The 25,070-nt window shown below is 36.2% G+C and overlaps 3 protein-coding genes across 6 annotated transcripts in view; 1 reads left to right on the forward strand and 2 right to left on the reverse strand.

The window, feature by feature from the left end:
• The window catches only part of LOC114148241 (glutamate-rich protein 6-like), a 10,456-nt gene extending 3,888 nt beyond the window's left edge, over positions 1-6,568 (reverse strand). For both annotated transcript variants that reach the window (XM_028023381.1, XM_028023380.1), the window contains exons 1-4: positions 4,313-6,568; positions 3,021-3,121; positions 2,856-2,929; positions 2,335-2,451 (exon numbers count right to left, since the gene is read on the reverse strand). In XM_028023381.1, coding sequence (XP_027879182.1) covers positions 2,335-2,451; positions 2,856-2,929; positions 3,021-3,121; positions 4,313-4,332 — 312 coding nt within the window. In that variant the 5' untranslated portion in view covers positions 4,333-6,568. The remainder of the gene's footprint in view (positions 1-2,334; positions 2,452-2,855; positions 2,930-3,020; positions 3,122-4,312) is intronic.
• Positions 6,569-7,078: 510 nt separating this feature from the next.
• LOC114147535 (uncharacterized) lies at positions 7,079-16,527 on the reverse strand. Of its 2 annotated transcripts, none has more exons than XM_028022008.1 (13): positions 16,240-16,527; positions 16,090-16,141; positions 12,227-12,348; positions 12,040-12,113; positions 11,513-11,608; positions 11,224-11,385; positions 10,904-11,052; positions 9,414-9,460; positions 9,174-9,289; positions 8,929-9,008; positions 8,659-8,814; positions 7,496-7,724; positions 7,079-7,330 (listed from the first exon to the last, which is right to left on the reverse strand). In XM_028022008.1, the coding sequence occupies exons 1-13, from the start codon at positions 16,505-16,507 to the stop codon at positions 7,094-7,096; spliced, it is 1,788 nt and encodes a 595-aa protein (XP_027877809.1). In that variant the 5' UTR covers positions 16,508-16,527; the 3' UTR covers positions 7,079-7,093. The 2 variants fall into 2 exon arrangements, with proteins under 2 accessions (XP_027877809.1, XP_027877808.1); XM_028022007.1 differs by having other exon boundaries at positions 12,227-12,351.
• ednrbb (endothelin receptor type Bb) lies at positions 16,431-21,286 on the forward strand. Of its 2 annotated transcripts, XM_028022010.1 has the most exons (8): positions 16,431-16,567; positions 17,427-17,797; positions 17,946-18,058; positions 18,264-18,468; positions 18,657-18,797; positions 18,891-19,024; positions 20,337-20,445; positions 21,050-21,286. In XM_028022010.1, the coding sequence occupies exons 2-8, from the start codon at positions 17,579-17,581 to the stop codon at positions 21,203-21,205; spliced, it is 1,077 nt and encodes a 358-aa protein (XP_027877811.1). In that variant the 5' UTR covers positions 16,431-16,567; positions 17,427-17,578; the 3' UTR covers positions 21,206-21,286. The 2 variants fall into 2 exon arrangements, with proteins under 2 accessions (XP_027877811.1, XP_027877810.1); XM_028022009.1 differs by lacking the exon at positions 16,431-16,567 and having other exon boundaries at positions 17,268-17,797.
• Positions 21,287-25,070: the final 3,784 nt, after the last annotated feature.

Raw genomic sequence — 25,070 nt, forward strand, 5'->3', positions numbered from 1 at the left:
GCGTCACCCTCTAGCAACATCCTAATGAAGGATTTAAAAGCATGATGTGTCCACTTGATATGAACTAATGTGACTGACAACAAAAAGATTTGTCATCCAATAAATTAACTCTTCAAAATTCTTGTTTTCCAGGTTCAAATTTCAAGATTTCTTTTCTTCAGCGTTTTTAATTATTTTTTTTATTCTGAAAATTTAATTACAGAATATTAGCACAGTAGTTTGTTCCGCACTGTAAAGTTCACAGATAATGATGTTGAAAGTTTGTGTTTCCACAATTTAATCTTATTTAATACATTATATTGATACAAACTTGTCTTATTGTTGTGTTTTACAAATAGTGTCTGTTCAGTTTTAAGAATAATCTTACTAGTTTGGTTAAATGTGTATAAATAGCCAGTCCACCCCTTTTCCATCTTTTGAATGCAGTTTCATCTGTAACTTTATTCTGATTTATTCCGGTCGGCATTTAATACTCATCCTAGAATACCTGAACTCTGGAGTTCTAAATGTGCCAAGTCATGAATAAAATAAAATATAAATACTCAAATAGCTGTCTGGGTTCTGGACTCTGAAGCTGTTACTGGGCTCAGTGTGACCTAAATACTGAAACTGGGCACATTGACAGTCTCAGCAGTATTAATGAAAAGGATTTTTTTTTCTTAAAAAATGTATCTGACATACCATTTCAGCTTAAAGTAGAGCTGAGGGTGAAAGGAATGTTGTTAATTTAACCACATTTGTTCCTAAAATAGACTGTGAGACAGAAACTTTAACAAAGCAAAGGCAACTTCTCTCCTTTTAACTACGACAGTGTAAATAATTTAATGTGAAGTTCAAATTTTACTTTTGTAAAGGTGATATCGGAGCAAATGCAGGAGATCTTTAAAGTCTGCCTGGTCTGTTGACTTTTAAAACATTTCAGATTGGAGCAAGTAATTGACTAACTGACATCCCCATCCCTTGGAGCTGCAAGCACGGACAAAATGCTAAGAGGTTTGAAATAGCAGGTCTGGGATTTTTAGAGATTCTACTCATTTCTTGTAATACCTTACAATAATATATATTCTGCTGTATATATGACAGTTTTATTTCATCTGTCTGAAGGGATAAAAAGTCAGGTGTTGTTGATTTTAATACTGTTGACTGTTTTTCCCCTTTGTTTTAAAAATCTGTTCAGTTCCAAGTTGCACACACCGACAGCAGCTTTTGTTCCTTTTAACATGAGTGAGCCTCCATGTCAACAGTGGCCTGAGCTGCACTGTCTCACCTTTTTTAGCTCAGCACTGTAGGCTATAAGAACACTGGTCACTGGAGGGTTTTTTTTTAACTGCTGGCTGTTCTCTGAGCAAAAATACCTCCGTACTAGCATGGTGTTAATTCAGCATACATATTACCACAAGACACAAAATGTTTTGCTCCACTTTCAGCTTGACAAATGGTGCAAAGCTAGCCTCTGCCATGTCCTTCCTACTCTACTCCACTTGATTCAAATCTTGCTTCACAGCTCTGTCTACAAGTGTAAGATTTTTTAAAAGTGTGACTCAAAGAATACAATTTGTGTACTTGTAATTAAGAATTTGAAGGACTGTAGCTATTGTTTTGTATTTGTGAAAGACTAAAAAAATCTACAATTACAAAACTACAGGCTTTTTCTCTCTGACTTCAAACTAAAAGTCGCAAGACACAAATACTTTTGCATCAAAAATACCTCCGTACTACACAAAGTAGCACATATCTGTGAAATGGAAGATAAATGAGTAGTGATTTTAGTTGCTTTTTTGCAAATTAAATCTGACATGTGTGACATATTCAGTCCGTCTGAATCAATATTTTGTAAAATAACTACCTTTCTCTGACATTTGTTCTATCAGCTTATCAAAAGGCTAACAATTTTGGAGATGGCATCAGGCAGCATAAGTTGGATTGAATTTTATTTTATTTAAAGAGGGTCAAATAGAAATGAAAGATGATTTTCAGAAATTGGTTCAAAGGGAAAACAAAAGTAATTTTCTTTCTCCTTTGCAATTTTCCCACAATTTGGTTTTGATGATATACATACAAAATTAAACATTCATTTTTTTTTATTGTAATATCCCAAAATGTGAAAAAGTTAACAGCTATAAATACTTTTACATGGAACTGTTACTATGCAATTGCAAATCAAATATAAAAAATCTAATTCAATTTCTTACTGTTCTTTTGAAGATGAATAAGTGATGAAAGGCCTAATTTGTCACAAAACAAATCTGAGTTAATTGCCTGTTCCACAAATGGATTCATATTTAAACCAGAAAAGGAAAATGAGGAGTTTATAAGTGACATTTTCTTCTATACCTTGTCAAGATTAGTTAAGGTCTCTACTGTTCCTTCTTGGCAGGCTGTAGGAGAGTGGGGAGTTCCCTTGCTGTGCAAATCCAACATTTCATTATCTGGGGATATCTTCAACTCACTCTGAAGTGAAAGGAAAAAACAAAGACTCTTCATAATTTATTAAATTCTTTGAGGCCTTTAACTTGTGCTTCATGAATAAATCAGAACCGTGAAACCGCTTGTCTCTGGATACCATGTCATATCAGCTTTCAAAACATAAAACTTACAATGTGACAAGGCTGTGAAAACTCAAGTTCACTTTTACTTTGGCAAAAGAAGGAAATGTCTCTAAACAATACCAAAATATTTCAGATAGGGCAATTATGCCAAGGTTTTTTTTTCTATTGGCTCTCTACAAAGTATTATTTACTTGTTAGATTAATGAGTCAGTGTCAGAAAAACCCTCTCCGGCTCAGGATGTCCAAGCAAATCTTTGACTCTGTCAGTGACATTCGCAGGGAGACATATTTTACAAATCTGAATACCTCATCGTCAGCTCTCTGCTCTGAACTGTCATAATCTTCTTTCTTCTCAGGCAAAGCATATTTTGGCACAAAGTCTGCAGACAGAAAAAATACTAAGCATCTTTAAAAATGTACACTTATTTACCAAATAAGATTTCTTAAACAAAGAATTAAAGGAAAACTTACCGGGGTCTCCATATCTGCTGCCTGTTTGTGTGGCAACGTTGATTCTGGTGACAGTCCTCCCATCATATGTGAGGATTGTGAGAATGTCTGATGAGGTTTCCCTGGAACCAGTTCTTAGTTATCACATTTATTTCAGTCCAACAACGTTCAAAGCATAACTCAAGCCTGTCTCAATGCAGTTGTTTATTCTGTAGTTTCAGTCAAAGTAAGTAAATTCACTTGGGGATAAAACAGATTTAAAATTGAAGACAAATATTTATATACACTATTTAAAATGATCCTTAGTCTTTTTTTTTTTTTTACTTTTTGTCTTTGTGATATCTATCTATCTATCTATCTATCTATCTATCTATCTATCTATCTATCTATCTATCTATATATATATATCTACATGTATCTATACTGTATATATACAGGTCAGATGATGTTGTCATGGCTTTCCAAACTTCTAATAAGTTAACTTACATAATTTTATGTAATTGAAGGCACACCTTTAGAGACACCTCAAACACACTGCTTCCTTTTCTTAACATCATGGATATAAGACAAAATGCATGGGAAACACCAAATCATACACTATCACAATTTTTGGTCCATCCATGGGAACAATTTCCTGATGACTGAAGGTGCCATATCCACCTTTTCACACAAGTATCAAAACCTGGGAATGTCTAGCCATCTTCCAATTCAGGGCGGAGGCTGGATGTGTGTCTGGGTGATAAACATATTTATGCAAAACATCCATATTAAGCAAAAGCTAGCGTCAATCAAACACCATCAAAAGTAATTGTTTTGTAGTAGCTATCACAAAGTCCTCATCTTAATATTAAAGAAATTGTTTGGCCTGCACTGAAAAAAGTGAGTGGGAATGACGTCCTGCATACCTGACTCTGTTAAAGACAAGATAATTGAGCCTAAATTTCAGCACGTTATTTAAGAGGCTTAAAGTTATTCAGAAATGTTTGATACAGCATATGGTTCAGTTTAAAATGAAATTTTACTAAACATTAGGTCAATTTATGTAAACGTCTAAATGTGAAGAGGTTTTAAAAACTTCCAAAATATCCCAGGCTTTAGAAAGCCTATTGTTATCCTAACTCATGCCAAACAGGAAAAGTTTAGCCTAATTTATTGTGAGAGGGAGCAAAATATGTATGGTTATGGCGTCTCTTTAGAGTGTATGTGGATGTCTGTTTTAGCGACTCATATGCAATAGCTAATACGACATGCAACTCTTGCTTCATTAAATAAATAAATCAATTTAAATTAAGCCTCGTCAAATGTTGTCTGACCTGCTAGAGTTTGGCTCCATATTTGCTCTCGTGCAGTAACTCTAGATTTGGGTCAGTTCTCTCCAGACGTCTCCAGGATTTGTTTTTTTCTCCATCTCAGTTGATTTGCCTGGCGAGCCGGGTGTTTGCATCATGTCTGTGATAGTCTTGACTCATTGTGAAGCAGGGGTGAGCAGAGAAACCACAAAAAGTTGCATCAGGCACAATACGGTCAAATAAAAACAGCCTGTTTTGCCCCCTGGTGTAACTTAGCAACCAGAGAACAATAACGGAGCTGCATGAGGGTGTGTGTGCGTGTGTGTGTGTGTGTGTTTGTAGCAGACACAAAGAGAAATACACACAAAGGTCCCTTAAAGTAGACTTCTTTTACCTGAAATCTCATCATCTCGTTGTGGATTACCTTTGCACCAGCGGTGCACTGAAGCTTCATGTAGGTAAATAAACATTTGGAATAAAATTATTATATATTCAGTTCTTTGAAGGATTTACATTTTACTGCTCATTATTTTCGGTTTGGCTCAGGTTTCTGCCATTGGTAGAGATCCATCTCAAATTCATATAACTGTAACGACAAAGATGTTGTAAATCAGGAATACATCATTGGTTGTTAGGGTAGATGGTTGTGTTATTTATTGTCTAAAACATTAATTAACACTGGAACCCAGCCTAAAAGAGGTAAAAATACCAGGGTTATGAATAAAAAAAATTCAGTTTCTCTAAAGTGGACCATGTCAACTCTGAAACTCCCATGGCTGTCAATGAAATCTTCAGTAAAACAACCGTTTCTCTCTTCAGAGTTTCTTAATTTTATTTTGAAAAGTGTCTAAATAAGAATGGCAACCTGTCCCCAAAAGTGTGTAAATCAATTTAAGAGGTGTATAAAGTGTAAGTGGGTTCATATAAATGGTAGACATTACTATTGGCCCAAGAAAACTTCAGAAGGATTTCAAAAGAAAAATTGTTTGCGGTTTAACGGATAGTCTTAAAGACCGTGCCTTTCATGTATTTTCCTCTAGAATTAGGTCGTGTAACTGTGAAAAAAGCACACCCTAATTAAATTCTAGTTTTTTTGAGATGAACTTAATTTTTCAGAAACATTTTCATTTGGACTTCATCTTTGTTTAATAAATAATGATATGGTGTGTGGTTTTTGTACACTTGAGGTTAAAATTTTAAACATGCATATCCTCAAACTTATCAAGGGTGTCCTTTTTTTAACCATTACTGTATATGCTCACCATCAGTATTTGTGTAAGCTTAATTATTCAGAGTCTGGGAAGAACACTAATTACCAATCTTTCAGTGAGTGATGTAAAATATTCATTTGCGAAAGCCAGTTATGTTTAGTCAAACTAGTTCTGCAATAATTAAATGAGATATCACTCATATTAGCTTCTTTCCATCTTAAATTGTTTTTTCTTAAATCAGGTACTTCATTTTATTTCTTTTAAAGACATAGAAATAGTAATTCAATAGTGTTTTGATCTGTCTTCTTTGTAAATGAGTTTTTCACACTTTAACCTTGTTAATAGAAATGACTTGTCAACGTAGTCTGCCTATGACCAAACAGCTAAAACATAATAAAGTGAAACAAATGTTCGCAACGACTTCAGGCAAATTAAAAGCGCACTACAATTAATTTAAGATCTTTTAAAATCTTAATCTATCAGTGTAATTTTACTGAATCTTTAGTCACAATATAATTACAAATTGAAACAAAAAACCAGGTGTGCTGAAACCCAGGATGTGCCTGTTTTATAAAATTATATGATGTTAACATTTTTAGTCATCAAAAGAATCTCTTTGTTTTCATTTTGTTCTATGATAAAAAAAATACAGACATTGTTGGCATCTCAAAAAAACACAAAAAGTCAAACATAGCAATGAAGAAAAGGGGCAAACATTTGGGTTATTAAGCAAAGAAAATGGAAAAATTATTACCCATTATGGTTATGTCTACGCTGATAAATTGCAACAAATTGACACAGTAAAAAGCAGCTCAAAACTGCTTATGACAGGTTTTTACAGTTGTCTCCTGTAAGGAGATCACTTGTTCAGTTTGTGTCTTGCATTGTTTATTCTCTAAAAATGTGAACTGTTGTTTTGAAACTGAAGACGAGGCTGTAATATAAACTGAAACTCACCTGACTCCAGTTAAGACTTGCTTGCATATTAAGCCATAATGTTGTCAATTTGTGCAACTGTACGCTGGAACATGTTACAGAAATAAATATACACCATTCTATATCAGAAAACCAATGTATACTGCACGTTGTTTGATGCTTGCCAATTTGTGAATTATGTGAATTTTGTCAGCAGCTTTCTTTTGTCTAGATATGGTAGAAATGAGCATTACTTGATAAATTGATAGCTGAAATTAATTGAGCAAATTATTTCCTACCATACATACTACAAAGTATGGTATGTATGGTATTTACATATTATACACTAAATTGTAAATATCTTGTTTTAACTTTACTATTATGTTAAACACAATGCCATGTCATGTCAAAATAGTGAGCCTCATCCAGAATGCAGAATGTAGATGGGCAGATATTAAATTAAAAAAAACAACTGCTTTTTCATTTAAAAAGCAGACAAAAATATTCTGTTAATTAATACATAATTAATATTTTTTTTCATTTGTGTGACTGATGACATGTTTGCTTTTGTCGCTACTGGGAAAAACCACAACACAAGATCCTCAAAAGATTGAACATATTGAAATTCTGTAAACTCTAGTACTGTCACAAATCATAAACCGGGTTTAGTATTGCTCCTTTAATTTGAATTGGGCTCTGTGTTTTTGAGTGAGTTCCTTGCTTCCATTTTCTTGGTAAGCTGTTCCAGCCGGGCGATGAAACGGTAATGTGGCTTTATGTTCTGCATCTTTGCCAACGGGTGGGATATGCAGGTTTGCATCTGGTCAAGCAGACAGTAAATCTTTGTCTTCTGTATTTGGATGTCTCCCTCCAAAATGCTTTGGCCTGGTATACCATGGCTTTCTGGGCAAGTGAGCTGTATTTAAGATTTAAAAAAAAGAAGAAAAAACCAACTTCTTTTTTAATGCACTGTTTTTTTCATTAGTAAGCCATGGCTGTGGTGTCGTCATCACACATTTTACAGATAAGAAAACACCTTATCAAAACATGTATAATGTGTTTTGCATCTGTGCTGACCCACCTTAAGCTCTGAGCCAACGTTGAAACGCACATGCCTTTCCTTGTGTGAGAAGTTAACATACACACACTCTTGCGAATGTATGTGGATACAGATGCATGGCCCCATGGCGGAGATGAGGGGCTTGAATGGAAGGTTGTGCACATGTGGGTCAAAATACAACCAGTTCCAACGCCTCCTCAAATCGCCCTTCTCGTCGAAGCAGAAACCTCCACTAGAGGTTATGTTCAACCTTTAAAAACATGTAAAAGAAAAACAAGAAAAAGAAAAAAGCAGAATATCTCTCAAATATGTAACTATTAACCAAATGCTAGAACAAAGATTCCTAACAATTATAGTTTTACTCTGAAGTTCAGCATAAATATAACAATGTCAATGATTATGTCAATCATTCTTTTATCCTCAGTGGTAATGTCGTATTACCACTGAGTTAAAAGAACTGGACACATACAGGCTCACATAAATTCCTACATCCCAATTAATATTTGAGTAACTTCTTGATTGATGGCTTGACAATAAAAACATTGTACTTGAAACACTACTTCTGGCTACGCTTTTAATAATGCAAATCACATTAGCAGCACACAAAGAATCGAGACAAATATGGCTGAATAATCAAAATGTGAGACCACCACCAAACCCCTTCTTAAGAAAAGTCAGAAAAATCCAAAGCCTATTGCTGGAGCTACAACTAAACACCAAAGAAACATCACAGGATTAACACCACCACTGAGAGTGAATCATGTGTGGTTTTGGGTTTTAGAAGTAACCAATTATCTGAGTATATCCTTTCATGATCAATAAGTACTTGTTATTAGATGATATCTTGATTTTTACCTCCCTAACCTCATTCTCAACGTACCACTGATGGTTCCCATGAATGTACTCTCAGTGATTTAAAAGAATAAAAATATAAAAAGTCATTCCCTCTGTTTTGAAAGAATAAGGGAACGGTACTTTAATGTTAAAGATCTTTAATCTTTACATTAAAGATGTAAAGATTTATTTTGCCACATTTTCTTTTTTTATTTACCTTCAGTTGTTCTGTAACAGATTGTTTGTTTACATGTAAAGTTACCACAGCAAAAGTTGGCAGCAAAGCACATGTTTTAAAGTTATGTAGAAATTAATTTATGTTTCAAAATAATTAATCAAGAAACAGTTACCACATCAATCCATTGGAATGGTAGCACGTAGCGCAGCCTTTAGGTGTGAAAATGCCTATCATGCTGGGCTTCTTGACCTTGTCCTCTAGGATTATGTAAATGAAGTGAGGATCTTCTGCTGGGGTTATTATGATGGCTGGATTCCCAGAAGGATAACTTTTTTTTCTATTAAGAACCATCAACACTGTTCAAACTCTTTCTCATGGGTAATTTATCTTCTTTTCTTTTTTTTTTCTGTTTGCTTGTTTTTTACCGGAATGCAAAGGATACAAAACAGTACCTGATCCATCAAAATACTTGATCAGAAAAATTTTCCCATCTTTGTAGAATTTCTTTATTACGCTGGTTGTCTGCAACACAATACACAGTTTTAGATATCCCTAAATATATTTTACAATACGACAATCAAAATTTGTATTTAGCTCTTTCCCTAATTTTATTATTTTTCCCACAATTTCACTTTTGATTACTGTTTTGGAAAGACTAGAGCTGTAGCACACATACAACATACATACCTTCGGTTCACCATCTAGATCTTCTGGCGACTTTGATATAACAAAAGTAGAAGGAAACGTTTTCTCTGTAGAATCAGCAAGTTCATATTTTACATCCTTTGACAATGGAAGCATGCCTGAGCAACACAAGGGGGACATTCATTTATTGTTATCTCTTCAGTAAGAGGTTTAGTAAGCAATGTGCTTCACAGAATCTTGTTGGCTTCTTTTTCCAAAGAAGCCTTAAGTTTATTTTTATACCTGGGACATCATATCGTCTTCTTCTCTGGTGATGCAAATACTTCATCCTACATTAGAAAATCCAGATAGTTTACACAACAGATGCAACAATACAAAAGTATAAGCAATCACTAGATAGTGTAAAACATAACAGCAACCACTACATGTAGTTGTAAAAGATTGGTGGTGGTAAAAGATTTACCATCACTTGATGGTCTTTTTAATGTTTTGTCAACACATAGTAATGCATAGTAGTGGAAACAACATTTGGACATCACTAGTAGTGGAATAGGATACACAGTTTTGCTTTTTAAAAACAAATCTGAAAAGGTCAGTGTGCATTTTTATTCAGCATCCTCTCAGTTAATACATTTTTTGCTAAATTTGCAGCTGCCAGTCTTTTGGGGGTGTATTTGTACCAGCTTTGAAACTTTTGCCCGTTCTTCTTTGCAAAATAGGGTAATCTTACTGAGATTGGATTGGCAAGCTCTGCTACAGATTTTTTTACTAGATTTAGGTCTAGACTTTGGCCCATTCAAACACATAATTGTGTTTTGATCAAAACTATTCTAATTCAATGCTATATGTATAAAATCATTGTCCTGTTGGAAATGTAATCTCTGGTGCCTGTCTCAGGTTTTTGAGTCTCTGGCAGCTTTTCTTCCAGGATTGCCTTGTGCTCAGCTCCATCTATCAACTCTGATAACAGCATAATCCAGTCACCATCATGGATTTTCACCCCAGTATTCAATATTGATCTGATGTGGAAAAATGAAAGTCTTTCTTGCTAAACCAACAAAATTATATTTTTTGCCATTGTTATGGAAAGGCTGAATTTGTGGAGAGAATTAATAATGTTTGCTGTGGATCTCTATGGTGCAGTATTAAAGCCAAAGGTTTAGATGCTTTCTCTGCATTTATGAGATGCAATCTATCACTTGTAACTTGAAAGAAAGTTATGTGTGATAACTTTCTTTTGCAATTTGACTGCTTTGAAATTGCCCTCTGTTCTCTTTAAAAAGCTCCCGCGCTCTCCCTTCACCTCAATGCCCCTCCATTTTGCCGTTTGTAACTCTTCTTAAGAGCTCGGGACTGAGAAGCAGTTTGCATGAGAAGCTCAGCAGATACGCATTTCCACCAGGTGTTTGCTTTTTGCTGCTTCCACTAGTCTGGCAGAAGTGAGTGAGGAAGGGGCTTTGTATCTGCAAGTGTTCATGAACGCCCTGCCATGGGGAATTATATATTGTGACATATGGCTCAAAAAAGTTGATTTTACAGAATACCCACCGCAAAGGCCACCCACCCTTTGAAAAAATTGATACCCATGAATCATAACTTTGTCTTGGCCTATCACATCAACTCTCCCAAAAATGCATTCAAGTTTGTGGTTGTAACATGGTAAAATCTGAAGGAAAAATTTTTAGCATTAATACTTTTAAAAAGGTGCTGTATCCTCTGCACACAGTACCATCCATTGAATTGCAGCATAAAGAGAGTACTGGACCACTCACCATCCTTCATCTACAGTCTCCCACTCCTGTTTGATCATAGGCATAGCATTTTCCAGATCATACGCAAGACCAGAGTATTTCCGTTCCAGTCTCTCCTTTTCCTTTTGCAAGATTTCCTCAAATTCTTTAGCTTCCTCATAATAGATGTCCTGGATAAAACAATTTCAAAATTTTCCTTTTTCCTCATTTTTTACTGCTGGTGCTACTCACCAGTGACCCTTGTCAAACCACAAATGAGGTGATCCTGTCATTTTGTAAAGGTTATCTGTGATGTAATCATTTCTAATGAATTGATGTAAAGTAAAACAAGGTACACTCACTCTGTCTAAGAGGACCTCCTCTTGCAGTGATCTGATGAATGAAATTGACTTATAATGCTCATAGGGTTGATTACGCTGCTGGCAGAACTCACACAGAGTTTTGTCAGGAGTTCTTTTAGAAAGAATTTTCTTCTTCCTGAACCTAATTCCTGGAATCTCCAGCTAGAAGAACAGATTCACAATCACCTTTCACCTCAGATATTATAGCCTCCACACTGTTACTGAGGGGAAACAACAAAAAAAGAGACCGTAGCTGTTTTTTCTAAGCACTAAATTTGCTTGGCACCACCTTGAAAACACGAGGAGTGAATTTTGGCTCTCGTCTGCATGCTAGAACACGAGGGAGTCCCAGATGAAGACTATCATACTCCTCCTCTCCTGCATCCTAACGTGAAACAAAAAACTTCAGCAAAAAATTGCACATCGATTGCTGATCAAAAATTACAAATAATCTGAAGCATGTCCAAATGTTGTGCAACGTGGGCCACGATCAACAACTTGAGAGTAATCACGGCCACAAAGCTGTAAGAACTAAAATTGCCAAATATTTTTTTGATTTTCAATTACCTTTATTTTTACCCACTCAATATGTGATATTTAAATCCAATAACCAACAATTTGGTAATTAAAAAATATACAATGCATACATTGTGTATCTCATTAACTGCATAAATACAAAAAAAAAACTTGATTGATCTCAAAATAGAGAATTGCTTACAGATCTCATTTATTCATGCATGTTTATTTGAACAAAATCATGCGTTTTTGCTTGACTTGTTTACATAACCCAGATATCTTTTGATTTGAGCAGCCTACCTCCAAATACACTATGACAGCGTCCCTGTACATTTCATCTTGCCATATCTGGAGAGGCCCCATTTCCTTTTGAACTGCACCACGGAGAAATAATTAGGAATCTGACAGATGTCTATAAGTCTTGGGAGGCAAAAATGGGGGTAGGAACAGGTGACCCATTCTCACCAAAACTGATGACACAGCTTACCTTGACAGGTGCAAGAGAAGCACTGCTCCACCTTCTCCCAATCTGTCTGCGTTTCAGTGCTCACCAGAGTAATAAATCTTCCATCCAGTGATAAGACCTCCATGAAAAGTGGTGAGTCTGGGCTGCTTGGAGGAACAGAGGGATAAGATTCAGCTGCAGTTTCATTCAACTGTCTGAAATACTTATGTAGCAACATGTCAGCATGCAAAGTACACCCTTAGCTGATACAAATCAGCTGTAGTGGTCACGAATGACATGTTCTGTCTACCTCAGAAAAAATAAACATCTTGACTGTATTTGATCAAACTCAATCTATTTCTACATTAATTTAAGTCTGCTCACATTGCAGTAGTTTCTCTCCTAAGTTAGAATTGTTTCTGGTTAAAATTGAGACACAGCTAAACTACAAGTCATTTTTGTTATTACTATATTATTGGCCTGGGAGATTTCAAAGTGTTGCGGTTTTTGTCTTTTCACACCAAATTTTTTCTTGTCTTCCATGTGACATTTTCAGCTGATTATGCATGAGTTCATACCCTTTTGGAAAAAAGTTTTGACAAACCACCAATAATATAAAGTGCTTAGTCTGCTTAGTTTCCTGTAATATATATATATATATATTTTCCTTTCTGAAATTTCAATAAACCATATGCACCAAAAGGAGGTCAGTCAAAGTTATTTTAATTTGACCTAGGAGCAGAAACATGGTTATCATTATTTATTGGAGTTCAGGGACATATTGTATTATTTTAGACATGGGTTCCATCTCAATTTTCACTTTTGCAGTTTGATCTCTTTATCTCAGGCTTGGATATAAAAAAAGCCAATTGCTACAAGACATTTTATAGCATTCATGTGTAATCTTATAATGCCTGGAGAAGGGAGTGTTGTACTCATTTAAAAAGTAGAGAGTTAAAGTTATTTTTAATGTTCATATGTAGAGAAATGTGTTAGTTCGCTTTGATATTATGGAAGGATATTTTCAAATGTTCCCTTAGGGGAATCAGAACCTCAATAAATGGAAATAGGATATGTTGCAAAATTTTCTGAAATAAGATAGAATAAATTAACTAGATATGTGTTACTTTCATCACACTGAAGTAGCAGAGACCCATGTGTGAAATGTTGGGATAGAAATAAGGACAATAAAAATATGAGATATTAGTTCTTAATGAGTAATACAAACAATATAATTTAAGATTAGAGTATTTGTGTATGAAACTCTTAGCTACAATAGCTGATCTCAGCAAAGTTCCAATAGTTTAGTAAAAAGATATGAAACAATTTGAGGTCAAATCAAACGTTTACAAAATTGTTTCTGCATTTTTTTCTTTCTTTTTTTACCAATAGATGGTCATTTTGTTCTTTCTGAATAATTTCATTTGAAAACCTAAACCTCTATATAACACTATAGATTGACTGAGATTCTGATCCTTGTTTGGACCTTTCTTTTTAACATAAAATATTATAATCGTTGATCTAAAAAATGTGCAGGTTAATACTATTCATTGGACTCAGTCAACCTCCTTTAAATTTAAAATTAGATAAACAAATTAAAATATTGGTTGCCAAAGAAGGCACGTATAACTTGTTCCACCATTGGTAAATACACATACATACCCAATAAAAAATAAATCCTAAAAAGCCTGTTTGAACAGGTATAAAGCACAAAATGACTACCAGAGAACAAAGAAAGGCGTTTAGTTCAGGTAGAGTATGGGGGATGACTAAAGCGCTGGTAAAGGACTATTCACAACTTGGAACACAGGTGTGGGCAAATAAAAAAAATGAGCACAAAGCCAGTGTACAAGAAATGAACAAGAGAAAATACATGATACAGTAAAACAGAATCCAGAGCAAAACAGAAGGTAAAAAAATAAATATACTATCTTTAAAAACTACCATAATTATATCTTTGAAAATGTATAAAAACTTACTTTCATTGTACCAGACACATCAAACATTTAATCCTGTATTTAATGCTACATTCAACTGCCAGCTGTCAGCCAGTGGCGGGAAGTAATGAAGTACAAGTACTTTGTATTTATTCCTGAGAAAATGAATTTTACTGATTAAAATTGGGCCTTTAAACATAATAGTTTTATTTAAATGTCTTATCTGAAATCTGCAGACTATATTTGAAAATGAATAATTTGCTTATATTCATTCTTTGTAGAAATGTGTACATGTTTGAACGTTTTAGAATCAAACTAACAGACTTTTATTATTATTATTTTGCTATAGAACAGCCTTTACTACAAAAAGTGAAGAATAATACAGATTTCAGGAGTATATGGCTGAAAAACAAACTACGACTCCGTTTTGTTTTCTTTTGCTGCTCTCCGAGCTTCACGCTGTAACGGTTGCTAGGCAACATGAGTTAAGCTGCGGTGGAAGCTAAACAGCTAGCTGAAGGCCCTGTTTAAATGACAATGATCCAACGAAAAGTGGAATTTTTGTTCCGTTTTTGTTATTACATTACATTTACATGAAGACGTTCTGATCAGAATCTTTGTTTACACAGTAACGGTACACATCGAAAACGTGTAATGCTCTCGCCACGCCTCTAGTTGGTGCTAGGTTCTTTGAAACTAAGTGTGAAGAGACAGTAGTTTCTTCTTCTTCTGTGGATTGTAGGAAGCAGCTATGTTTTACGTCATACTATGCATGAGCTAGGGATTCCCCGACAGACAAGATCCATTTACTCCGTTTACAAGACAACGGACACCGGTACGTTTCAGAAACATTGCACTCAGGATTCAACCTGTGCCGTTGTCAGAGAAAACATTCGGCGGTAGTGTAAATGTACACTACAAACGCAACAAAACTCTTCCGTTTTCACCCGAAATTGTTGTCGTGTAAACGGGGCCGAAGGCTACACCTGTCCGAATTCACAGTTTTTCTCTTCCGGTCGTCGTTTATTCTCGGCCTTCGAAGGATGCAAACCCTGAATTCTCCTTTCTTTGGGCTACAGCCAATCACCACCAAAGAAAAACAAATGACGCTCCTGGATTGGTTGGCCAATAGCATGCGTAGCATTGCTCATACGTATTATGCCCCATTTTCTTTCGAATATTTTAGATCATATTCATAAACGAGTTTAGATATGCTCAATGAAAATTTAAAAAAAGCAATTCATAAATAAATACATATCTCAAAGGATTAAGAGAACTATGTAAATTAGAGTATTAATTTTAAGATAACATATTTTTTAGTGATTCATATCTTTCTTAAAAACCTGTGGAAATAATCATTATTGGCATTCCAACAATCAAACTTGTTAAAATGGCTGAGCAGGTTTTTTTTTTTTGCATGTCTCCATTGGTATTTTTGATTTTAGAAGCCCCCTTGTTATTTCCCTAATTTATTACAATCTTGTGCTCCATAACTATGGGTCACATTTTGTGAGTTACCTGACCCAAACTGGAATCAGAACCACAGTTAAAAGAAATAAGGCCACAATTTGAAATCTAAATTCAATTATCCATGAAATTTTAGTATTTGAAGAACATTTGTTTCCATGATTCATTAAAATAATACATAATTTAACCACAGGAGTACAAAATGATTACAAGTATGCAACATAAGTGATGTGAAGAATTCGGATCATGAGTAAGTGGAGAAAGGGTATCTAAAACCCTTTTTGCACTATACAAGACAATTTGAATGTATGTCACTGTACGTATTTCTTAGACTTTATAACTTTTAAGGATTTAAAAAAAGAGCAGTTTTAAACAGGTTAAAAACAATGTAATAGTGATTAACAACAGTTATAGGAAGACAATGACAGTAAATACATATAGCCTTCAATGAGCAAAAGAGAAAAAAAGAAAATAAACATTTCTATATTTCTACTTTCTTACAGTTTCTCTTCTAACAACGATGTACTTGAATCTTCTGGTTCTTTTGAGTGGCCTACCCGCCAAAGAAACAGAAAATTAGATTCATGTAGTAGAGCATAAAGACAGACTGACTCCATATATTTGTCATATTTTTTTCCATTTCCAACTCACTTTCTTCAATCTGCTCCTCGGAAGAAATGCCAGCACGTACATTCTCAAGGTCATTTGTCACTGGCGAAGCACAGATCTGAGTTTCCGAAGGGGAGCTGGAGTAGTTGTCGGGTACGTTATTAACAATGGGGCCTCTCTTGTCGTCACATGTCTCATGCTCCTCCAGGCTCTCCAAGTTGTCATAAAGCTGTCGAGAGGAGAAGTCACCTTCTCTGGGACTCTCAGGAGAGGAAGAGGCAGCTTCTTCCTGGGACGGAGACAGACTCATGTTTTCAAAACGTGATATGTCAAACGAAGTAGAGTCTCCAGAGAAAGCTGACTGAACACGGTACAGTCTCGATCCCCCATCCTATTTGTTTTTGTTCAAGCGCTGTTGCCTGGCAGTATCCGTGCATCAAGATCATCAAAAATGTCACATAGTTTCAAAAGATTATTTCCCCCTTCTGTTTGTTACTTTAATCTACGACGACTTGAAAGAGTGTGTGGAATGCTTTGTAGCTCGAGGACACATTTCTCACAAGGTTAAAATACACATTTTGGAGCACTTTGTGAAAATTAAATAACTTTATTTCAGTGCGTATTTGACACCAAGTTTTACAAAAAGTAAGATGGAGAAACTGTACAACTATATACCCACTGCAAACTGAAATGATCTCACTCCTGGATAACAGACAGTACACTTCACCACCAGCCTTTCATTCAGAATGATGCATCAAGGGGCGTAATTACAGTCACTACTGACAGATAGATGAGTAATGCTGACAACAATACTTTAGTCTATAAAACCCTGATTTCTCTCAGTTGGATATGAACGTTTATAACAGGCACAGCAACAGAGCGCTGTCTTTTGTGTTAAATATAAAGTCTGTTTTTTCTTAAGGTTTTACAGCGACTTGTTTCACGCAGAGTGTGTACAACTGAAGGTAGGCTGAAATAATTCACTGTATCACACTATTTCAGCTCCGTTTGATCATTTCCTTCTGCCTTTTGATCAGGAAATTAAATTAATCCTTTTTCCATTACCTCAATGGCTTTGCTGCAAATCTAAAGGCAATATATGCTAATTATTGTGTTTTTCTCTTTTTTTAGCCCAGATTTAATAAAAAAATCCTTCAGGATTTTATTAAGGAAATCAGAAACAATGAAGACCGTGACTCTCCTTCTGTGTTTTGGAAATATATTTGTAGCATTACAGGCCGGTGATCAGCATTCAGACCCATTCCCTGTAATCACGCCGTATGAAACAGCTTCTCCTGGTCTTTCGGCACTGGAAAAACAGCAATCCAACATCTCGGTTCTTCCAACCCAAGCAACGGGAGGAAAAAAAGCACAGCCCCCCATGTGCTTAGAGTCTCCTGGAATCAGAGGCGCTTTCAAATATGTCAACATTATGGTCTCTGTGGTGGTGTTTGTTGTTGGAATAGTGGGGAATTCTGCTCTGTTGAAAGTCATATATGCAAACAAAACCATGAGAAGTGGACCTAACATTATCATTGCGAGCCTTGCTATAGGGGATCTGATCCACATTGTGATAGACATTCCAATCAACTCATACAGGGTGAGTTATTTGCCATATGCTGTGTAATAACATTGAGAAAAACACATTGCACCCTATGCTGCGTTTCTGCATTCTGTTCCGTTTTAAGACTTCAATCCTGATATTCTTCTTCTTTCTCTTAACCGAATTGTCCTCGTCTTTGTTGCAGCTCCTGGCAGAGGATTGGCCGTTCGGTTTAATAATATGCAAACTTGTCCCCTTCATCCAAAAAACTTCTGTTGGGATTACTGTGTTGAGCTTATGTGCCCTGAGTGTTGACAGGTAGGGAGATAAGCTGTGCTGTTTTGTCGCCTCCATGAGAATAGTGTTTTGAGGCTACAATCTGTATTTCATCAAGCAGACACATTTTGTTCAGCTGTAGTCCTTGAAATGCTCTTCAGCTAGAAAAAATGGAAATAAAAAAAATTGTTCATTGCTGCAGACAAAAAGTTCCCCAAGCCATGACATTTTCTCATTGATTTTGCAGATACCGCGCTGTTGTATCCTGGAATCAAATCAAAGGCATCTGGGTTTCTATGCGGACAATGATTGAAATAACCCTGATATGGGTTTTTTCCATCCTGCTGGCTGTCCCTGAAATTGTCGGCTTTGATATGATAACAATGGACTATAAAGAGAAGCATCTGAGGATATGTCTGCTTCACCCCATCCAAACCACACAGTTCATGCAGGTAATGTCGTGCTGTTCAGCAGCACAAAATAAAGATTTCAAATTTTATCAAATGCAAGTCTTGAAATGTCAAGTATGCTTTTATTGATGTCCCCGTTGACCTATAAATACGTGTATTGTACTGTTGGTGCCATCCCATTGCCACGGACAATGACAGTTTTTCGGCCATGTGTCTTGTTTAATTTACAGTTCTATAAATCTATAAAGGACTGGTGGCTCTTTGGCTTTTACTTTTGCATGCCACTAACCTGGACTGCAATTTTCTACACGCTGATGACCAGAAAGATGCTAAGGAAGACAGAGAATACATTAAGTGACCACATTAAACAGGTTATAAGATTATCCTCTAGTTTCAATTTAATTTTGTAACCTATAATGGTATCCATTTTAATTTGAATGTATATTAAATCTTTCCTTTCAAAGAGACAAGAAGTTGCCAAAACTGTCTTCTGCCTGGTTACTGTGTTTGCGCTGTGCTGGTTACCCCTGTACCTCAGCAGAATCCTGAAATGGACCATATATGATGAGAAGGATCCTAATAGGTGCCAGCTACTTAGGTGAGCATTGTTGTTACTTTTTTTGAAACTTAAACTATAATGCAGTAACTCACTAAACTATTCATAACCTATAAAATGTGTTGCATTTTGTCACACAACCACAGAATTAAAGGTGAAAATAATAAAATGTATACATTTATATGATAGAACAACATTAAGTAGTGCCTAATTTTGAAGTGGAGGGAAAATTATCATTTGTTTTCAAAATATGTTGCAGAGAAAAATCTGAAAGGTGTGGCAAACGTCCATATGCAATGCAATGTTTCCTTTAGAGCTGTGTCTCACTGCTTTAGACAAACTTTCCTCAGTCTTTGCCACAGATTAAAGCATACCTATAGCATGATGGTACTACCACCGTGTAACATCATGCCATTTTGATGTCATCTTTAAACCACACATGTATGGGTTATGGTTAGGGTAGGGTTTATTTTAGATTTACACAAATCTAAAATAAACTCACTACATAACTGAGACCTGATTATTTTAGAAGGGCTTTGCAAAAATATTCATTTGCAGTAACGACTACAAACTTGAATTCACATTATTTCATAGACCAACATAATCAAGTACAAAATTGTTGAAAGTAAATAATTCATAGTTTTTTTTCTACAAGTAAAAATCTGAAAAGTGTGGCATGCATTAATATTAAGCCCCCTTTAGACTGATACCCCTTAAATCCTAACACAATCAGAAGTCACATAGCCGGTTTAATCTGAGCTCAGTGTAAAAACAAATATTTTGAAATTTGCTATTGAACATTCCTGAAAGAAACGGTATGATGAAGACCAAGGATCACAGCAAACAATTTGGAACAAAACTGTAATCACGCTGCAATGAAGTTTAATCAGGAATAGGTCATAAAATGACATCTCGAGGTTCAAACAATTCTTAGAGTAATGTTCAATCCATTATTCGATGAAGTAAAAGGTATGGCATAGCTGCAAACCTACCAAAACATGGCTAAACTGACAAGCCAAGCAAGGACTGTACTTTTCTGAGGAAGAACCAGGAAACCCATGATAACTCTGAAAGAGCTGTACAAAATATCTACAGTTCAATTGTAAGAGAAAAGTGTGTTGATTCCCCGAAATCAAAACACTTTCATACTAAACTTTTCATATTGGAAACAACCTATTTTCTTTCTTTCATGTCTACTCTGTAATTTATGTTGTTTATCCCGTGCAATTTCAATAAATACAGTTTAGTTTGTGACTATAGTATGAAAACCTACGGAGCAGTTGAATGGGATATGAAATTAAATTCTTATGCAAGGTACTGCAGGTCATTTTCCTAAAGTATCCTGTCCTTCCAGTGCCTTTCTCATCCTTGACTATTTCGGCATTAACATGGCTTCGCTGAACTCCTGCATCAACCCTATTGCATTGTACATCGTCAGCAAAAGATTCAAGAGATGTTTCAAGGTGAGTGTTGCCACGGTTCAGACAAGACTTCTATAAGTGAAGAACATTGCAGGTGTCTGTTGAATGACCTGTGTGTGTGTGTGCGTGTGTGGGACATCGTAATGGAGTCATGTCTGTAAAGACTGCTGCTAGACTGCACACCTCAGGGGGTAATAAGTGAAAATGACCTGGAAAAACATTATCAGGGAAAAAAAACCATCACTTGGCAATCTACAAGATAGTCTGTGAATCAAACTGACGTGCTATGAAGAAGAAAATGTGACTTGCAGGCATTTTTTTAAAGAGGAGCCATTTAAAGCTCTTTATTGTACTATAAGCGCAGAGGAAGATATTGGAAATATTCACAGATTCATTTTGACTTACATTAGGTTACCACAACAGTTCACATCTAGCATTTGTTATTTGTTTTTTTTTTTGCTACACTGATAGTATCATACTATAAATAAATTAATAAATAAAACCGATCCATTTTATTATAATATCTACCTCTCTAAACTAATTCCGTCTTGTTTTGTGGATCAGTTCTACAAGACAGGAGTAAGATGTTCTCCCTGTGATGTTGACGTGTGCTAGCTGATTTTTTTTTTTCCGTGTGGTCCTCCAGGCATGTCTGTGCAGTCTGTGTCTGCCTCTTCAAGCCCGTGCCAGCGATGAAGCACAGTCTGTTTTGAAGTCCAGAATGCAGGATCAAGCCTCAGAGCAAAGCAGCAACATCAAAGCTCACAAGGAACCTCCACCTGTTAACACCTTACTGTGTTAACAAAAGTCCTGTGGAACCGTGAAAATACTTTTTGATCCTGTCTATAGTTCTTCAATAAATAAGTATGGCGTTCAAAACAAATACCAAACTGGGGCCTCCTGTCTGCAGCTCGACAGCCTCCGACATGCCAACCCAATAACGCAAGGAGCCTCTGAATAACACGGGGCACTGTCTTTTGTAATGCTGTCGTCAGCTGAACATCTGCTTTGGCGTGAGCAACCTGGAGTGAGACTGTTCACACTATTATTTGCCCCTGAGGCTTGACTCGCTTCCAACCATTACATCAGGCTTCACCTTGTACCTTTCCTGTATCATGCATCACACTCCTTAAATCACTGTTTTGGATGCAGTGTTAATTTGGCACCCATCAACATGTATCCTGTCACAGCTTAAGGCTTACATGCATGAATAACAATATATGGATATGTATATATATGTATGTTGATGTGTACATTAAGAGAAATGTAAATTCAAAATTACATCCGCGCGCTCTCTAATCACTTAAATGCTGCTTTCATTCCAGCTTTATGAGCAGTATGTGAAAAGTTTACCGCTGTCATTTCCTCCTTGAACCTGGAGAAAAACATATCAAATTGGTGCCACGAGTAGATTCAGTCTCTGCCGCTGAAAGAACTGATTGATGGTGGCCTATTTTTAATACATTGTTAAATGTGTAATGCATGGAGACACTTTACGAAAGACCTGAGAGTGGGGAGGAAGGAAAACGAAGATGACAGAATGAGGTCAGGAGAAGAGAGAGCGAGAGAAGGAGGGATGGAGGTGGGGAGTTGGAGGGAGTTAGGGGGTTGGGGGAGGGAGGGTTAGCACCTGATAGGTCTTCCTGTCACAGGACAAGGCAGGCGCAAACAGTGCGTCGCTCCCCGAGCTTATGCTGTATCAGTCTGCGTGCAGGAATGCTGATTAAAAGTTTATCACATCTCAGTAAACTCTGCAGCTTGAATAAAAATGTGTGAATACTGGAGATGTTTGTGATGCTTACACAAAAGTGTGGCTTGTGATTCTGTCTTTTTTTCTTTAACTGTAAACTGCATCTAAGCGTCTATTGAAGTGCTTTTTGATTAAAATCACCATTTCAAGTCTGCAAGCTCATCTTAGTAAAAATCATTCCCCTTTTAATTCTTTATTTCTCATGAAACAAGTCACATAATTAAAAAATGAATTATATTTATATTCAATATGTTTTGTCCTATTCAGTTCATTTCTCTACGTTGTTGCCATAGTTCATTTATTTGAGTTTAATCTCTGAGTTTATTCTCATGCTCTGTTTCTTGTATATGTAAATTTATGTCACCTGGATTATTGCTGGACTTTTCCCCTTTGCTTTGTAGATTCTTTGAGTTGGAGTTAATCTTCCTTTGTAATAATTAACCTCTTTTTCTCAGTTTCCCTGCTTTCTTCCTACCACACCTGTTCCACTTTCTCTCTGATTAGCTTGTCTGGGTCTTTTGTCATTTTGCACACCTGCCTCAGTATTGAAAACTGCAATATGTAATTTTAATTATTAAAAATAAGTTTTTTACATATTTGTTAAAACTGTCAGTGAGTACAGTTTCAGATAGATAATCTATGAAAATAAATTGAGTTCCTCTGCCTTGTCCCAGTGCTCCCTGTTCTAAGTGCAGAAATACACAGCTCAGTCAGAATCAACCAATCAGAACCTGAAGGAGGGTCTTAGCGCAGTCAATCAAGCTTGTGTATGCGCTGCTCACTCGGTCCCCCTTGCTCTCTGCAGCTCTATAGCTTCTTCCGACACCTGAGCTTGTCTTGAATGCTCAGGCTAGTGAGGATGGCCACAGATGATGTTGGATAAATGATTTTCCTCTAAGTTACTTCTCTGCCATTAGCACATTGAGCAGCAAGTACATGTGGATGACCGACAGCGCCAAGACCCTCCTCCTGGCTCTTTATTGGTTGTTTCTGACCGGGAGAAGATAGAGGAGCTAATTTTTTTAGGTACGGTATTTATTTATTTTTACAGTTTATCTGTCTCATAAAATATAGTTATAACATAGGGACAGCTTTAACAAATATTTAAGAAGCATATTCTTTTTAAAATACTGCAGCTTGAAGCTCCTGGTTATTCTTAAACTGTTTGTATTTTGGTCATAATGCTGTGAAAATCTCACAGCAGTCCATCTTGATATTGATACGGGTTCTTATCTATACAGAAACACATCTGTGTAATTTTTCAGCTTCTGTACGGTGACCTTATACCACAAGCTCAAAATACTGTCTAATCTTAAGGCTACTTTCAGGATGATACTGTGAAATGCTCAGCTTCTCTGTGCTAGTGGAAGTGGAAGGTGGAAATCCACACATGAAGGCATGCTATCATGTCCCCGGCAGAAAAGGCTCACAACTGCAGGATGACATTGACACAATCAGGCTCTGGTATCCAGAGGGTGACGTCAGCGTCAACATCAGCCAGGGAGCAGGAGTCTCAGACCCTCTTTAGTAATCTCTGTACGCACAAGGCTCACATGCGGCTCCCCGTGGTGCTGCCCAGGCTCCCCAGACTGTGGATTTAATTAAACAGTGTGAAATTAATTAATCAGTGGGGTGGCAGGTAAAAAAAAAAAGAAAAAACTTCTCACTGGAAGTGCTCACACAACCAAGACAGGCATTTTATGCGCGCTGACAGTTATTAATTTGCTGTATGTTTTATTATAGTGTGGCTATAAAGACATGCTGAAATTCCAAGAGATAAAAAGGCTTGGCATGGGAAAAAAGTCATGCAAATTATCAAAATAACAGCTCCATCCCTAAAAAAAATCAAAGTGCAAACCTGTGTTTGATCTGTTCTATCAATTAATTAAAAAAATCACTCCTGTATTATAATGCAGTGCAAATTAGATGGAAATGAGATAAAATATTCATTTAGTTATCTGGGGAATCTGCCTGGAGGGCTTTTTAGTCTTCTGTCTGGCTCCAAAATGCTGTCCATATGGCAATTATGTACAGTAGTGTTGCAGGAGAATTGGTCTGATGCCTGGTGGCAGAGAGGAGCCTGCCTGTGACAAACTGCTGCTAGGATCTGATGTGAGTTGAGGGAGATAATGAGGCTGTTGTAAGTCTTAAGTATAGAGCCTGCCCCGGGGGTGACATATCTAAGCGTGCAGGCTCCCTCATTGTTGCATTTGCTGCTGAGGATTAAAAAGACATTTACTTTCTTCTTCATAAACTTTGTCAGTACTTCCTGCAACTCTCAAAGCAACTTTTACTTTCATCTGGCAAACCTCTTGACATTGCTTTGTGAGTGAGCTGTTATGTTCTTCCCAGCAGTTTGTAGATGTGAAGTCCTCATTTGATTTTGCTTTGAGCTATCTATAACTTCATTTCAAATCTACTCTGGAAAAGGATGCGTAACTTCTGGGAAACCTATTTGAAGGATTTAAGCTGAAATGAAAGTCACCGTTTGATAGAGAATCTCATAGCAGTTATTCGTTTGGCATGTTTTAAAGGGATAGTTCTGTATTTTCAGAGTTGATGGATATATTCTGTCTTGGACAACTTCATTTGTTGCAAATCCAGATCAGTTGGACACAGAAGCTGAAGAGCTGGAAAGATTGGTCAGGTTTCTATCATTTAAAGGGATTTTTTTTGAAGTGAGTTTTTGTAAAATTGTTTCCATTACTAGTCCCAGACAAATATCATGTATCAACATGAAAGGTAAACAAAACCTCATAGTGGTGTAAATCTAACATCAAGTTTAAAAGGTTTAGTTGATTTTAGCAATTAAACTAGCTTAGATGGGATATACACATATTCATGGGATTCAACACAATATTAGCAGACATTAAAAACATACATGTTCATAAGACAATATTATAAATTTGTGGCCATT

Source organism: Xiphophorus couchianus, chromosome 7, assembly GCF_001444195.1.
Source record: "Xiphophorus couchianus chromosome 7, X_couchianus-1.0, whole genome shotgun sequence".
NCBI classification, from domain to species: Eukaryota; Metazoa; Chordata; class Actinopteri; order Cyprinodontiformes; family Poeciliidae; genus Xiphophorus; species Xiphophorus couchianus.

What these genes read in the sequence shown, in the direction of transcription:
- LOC114147535 (XM_028022007.1), bottom strand. Translation starts at nt 16,507, where the DNA reads ATGAGTCTGTCTCCGTCCCAGGAAGAAGCTGCCTCTTCCTCTCCTGAG. An exon ending in CGAGGAGCAGATTGAAGAAA is followed by an intron (nt 16,142 to 16,239) that starts GTGAGTTGGAAA and finishes TTTGGCGGGTAG; the next exon opens with GCCACTCAAAAGAACCAGAA. An exon ending in TCACTCCTCGTGTTTTCAAG is followed by an intron (nt 11,386 to 11,512) that starts GTGGTGCCAAGC and finishes CTGTTCTTCTAG; the next exon opens with CTGGAGATTCCAGGAATTAG.
- ednrbb (XM_028022009.1), top strand. Translation starts at nt 17,297, where the DNA reads ATGCTAATTATTGTGTTTTTCTCTTTTTTTAGCCCAGATTTAATAAAA. An exon ending in AAACCACACAGTTCATGCAG is followed by an intron (nt 18,469 to 18,656) that starts GTAATGTCGTGC and finishes TTTAATTTACAG; the next exon opens with TTCTATAAATCTATAAAGGA. An exon ending in AATAGGTGCCAGCTACTTAG is followed by an intron (nt 19,025 to 20,336) that starts GTGAGCATTGTT and finishes CTGTCCTTCCAG; the next exon opens with TGCCTTTCTCATCCTTGACT.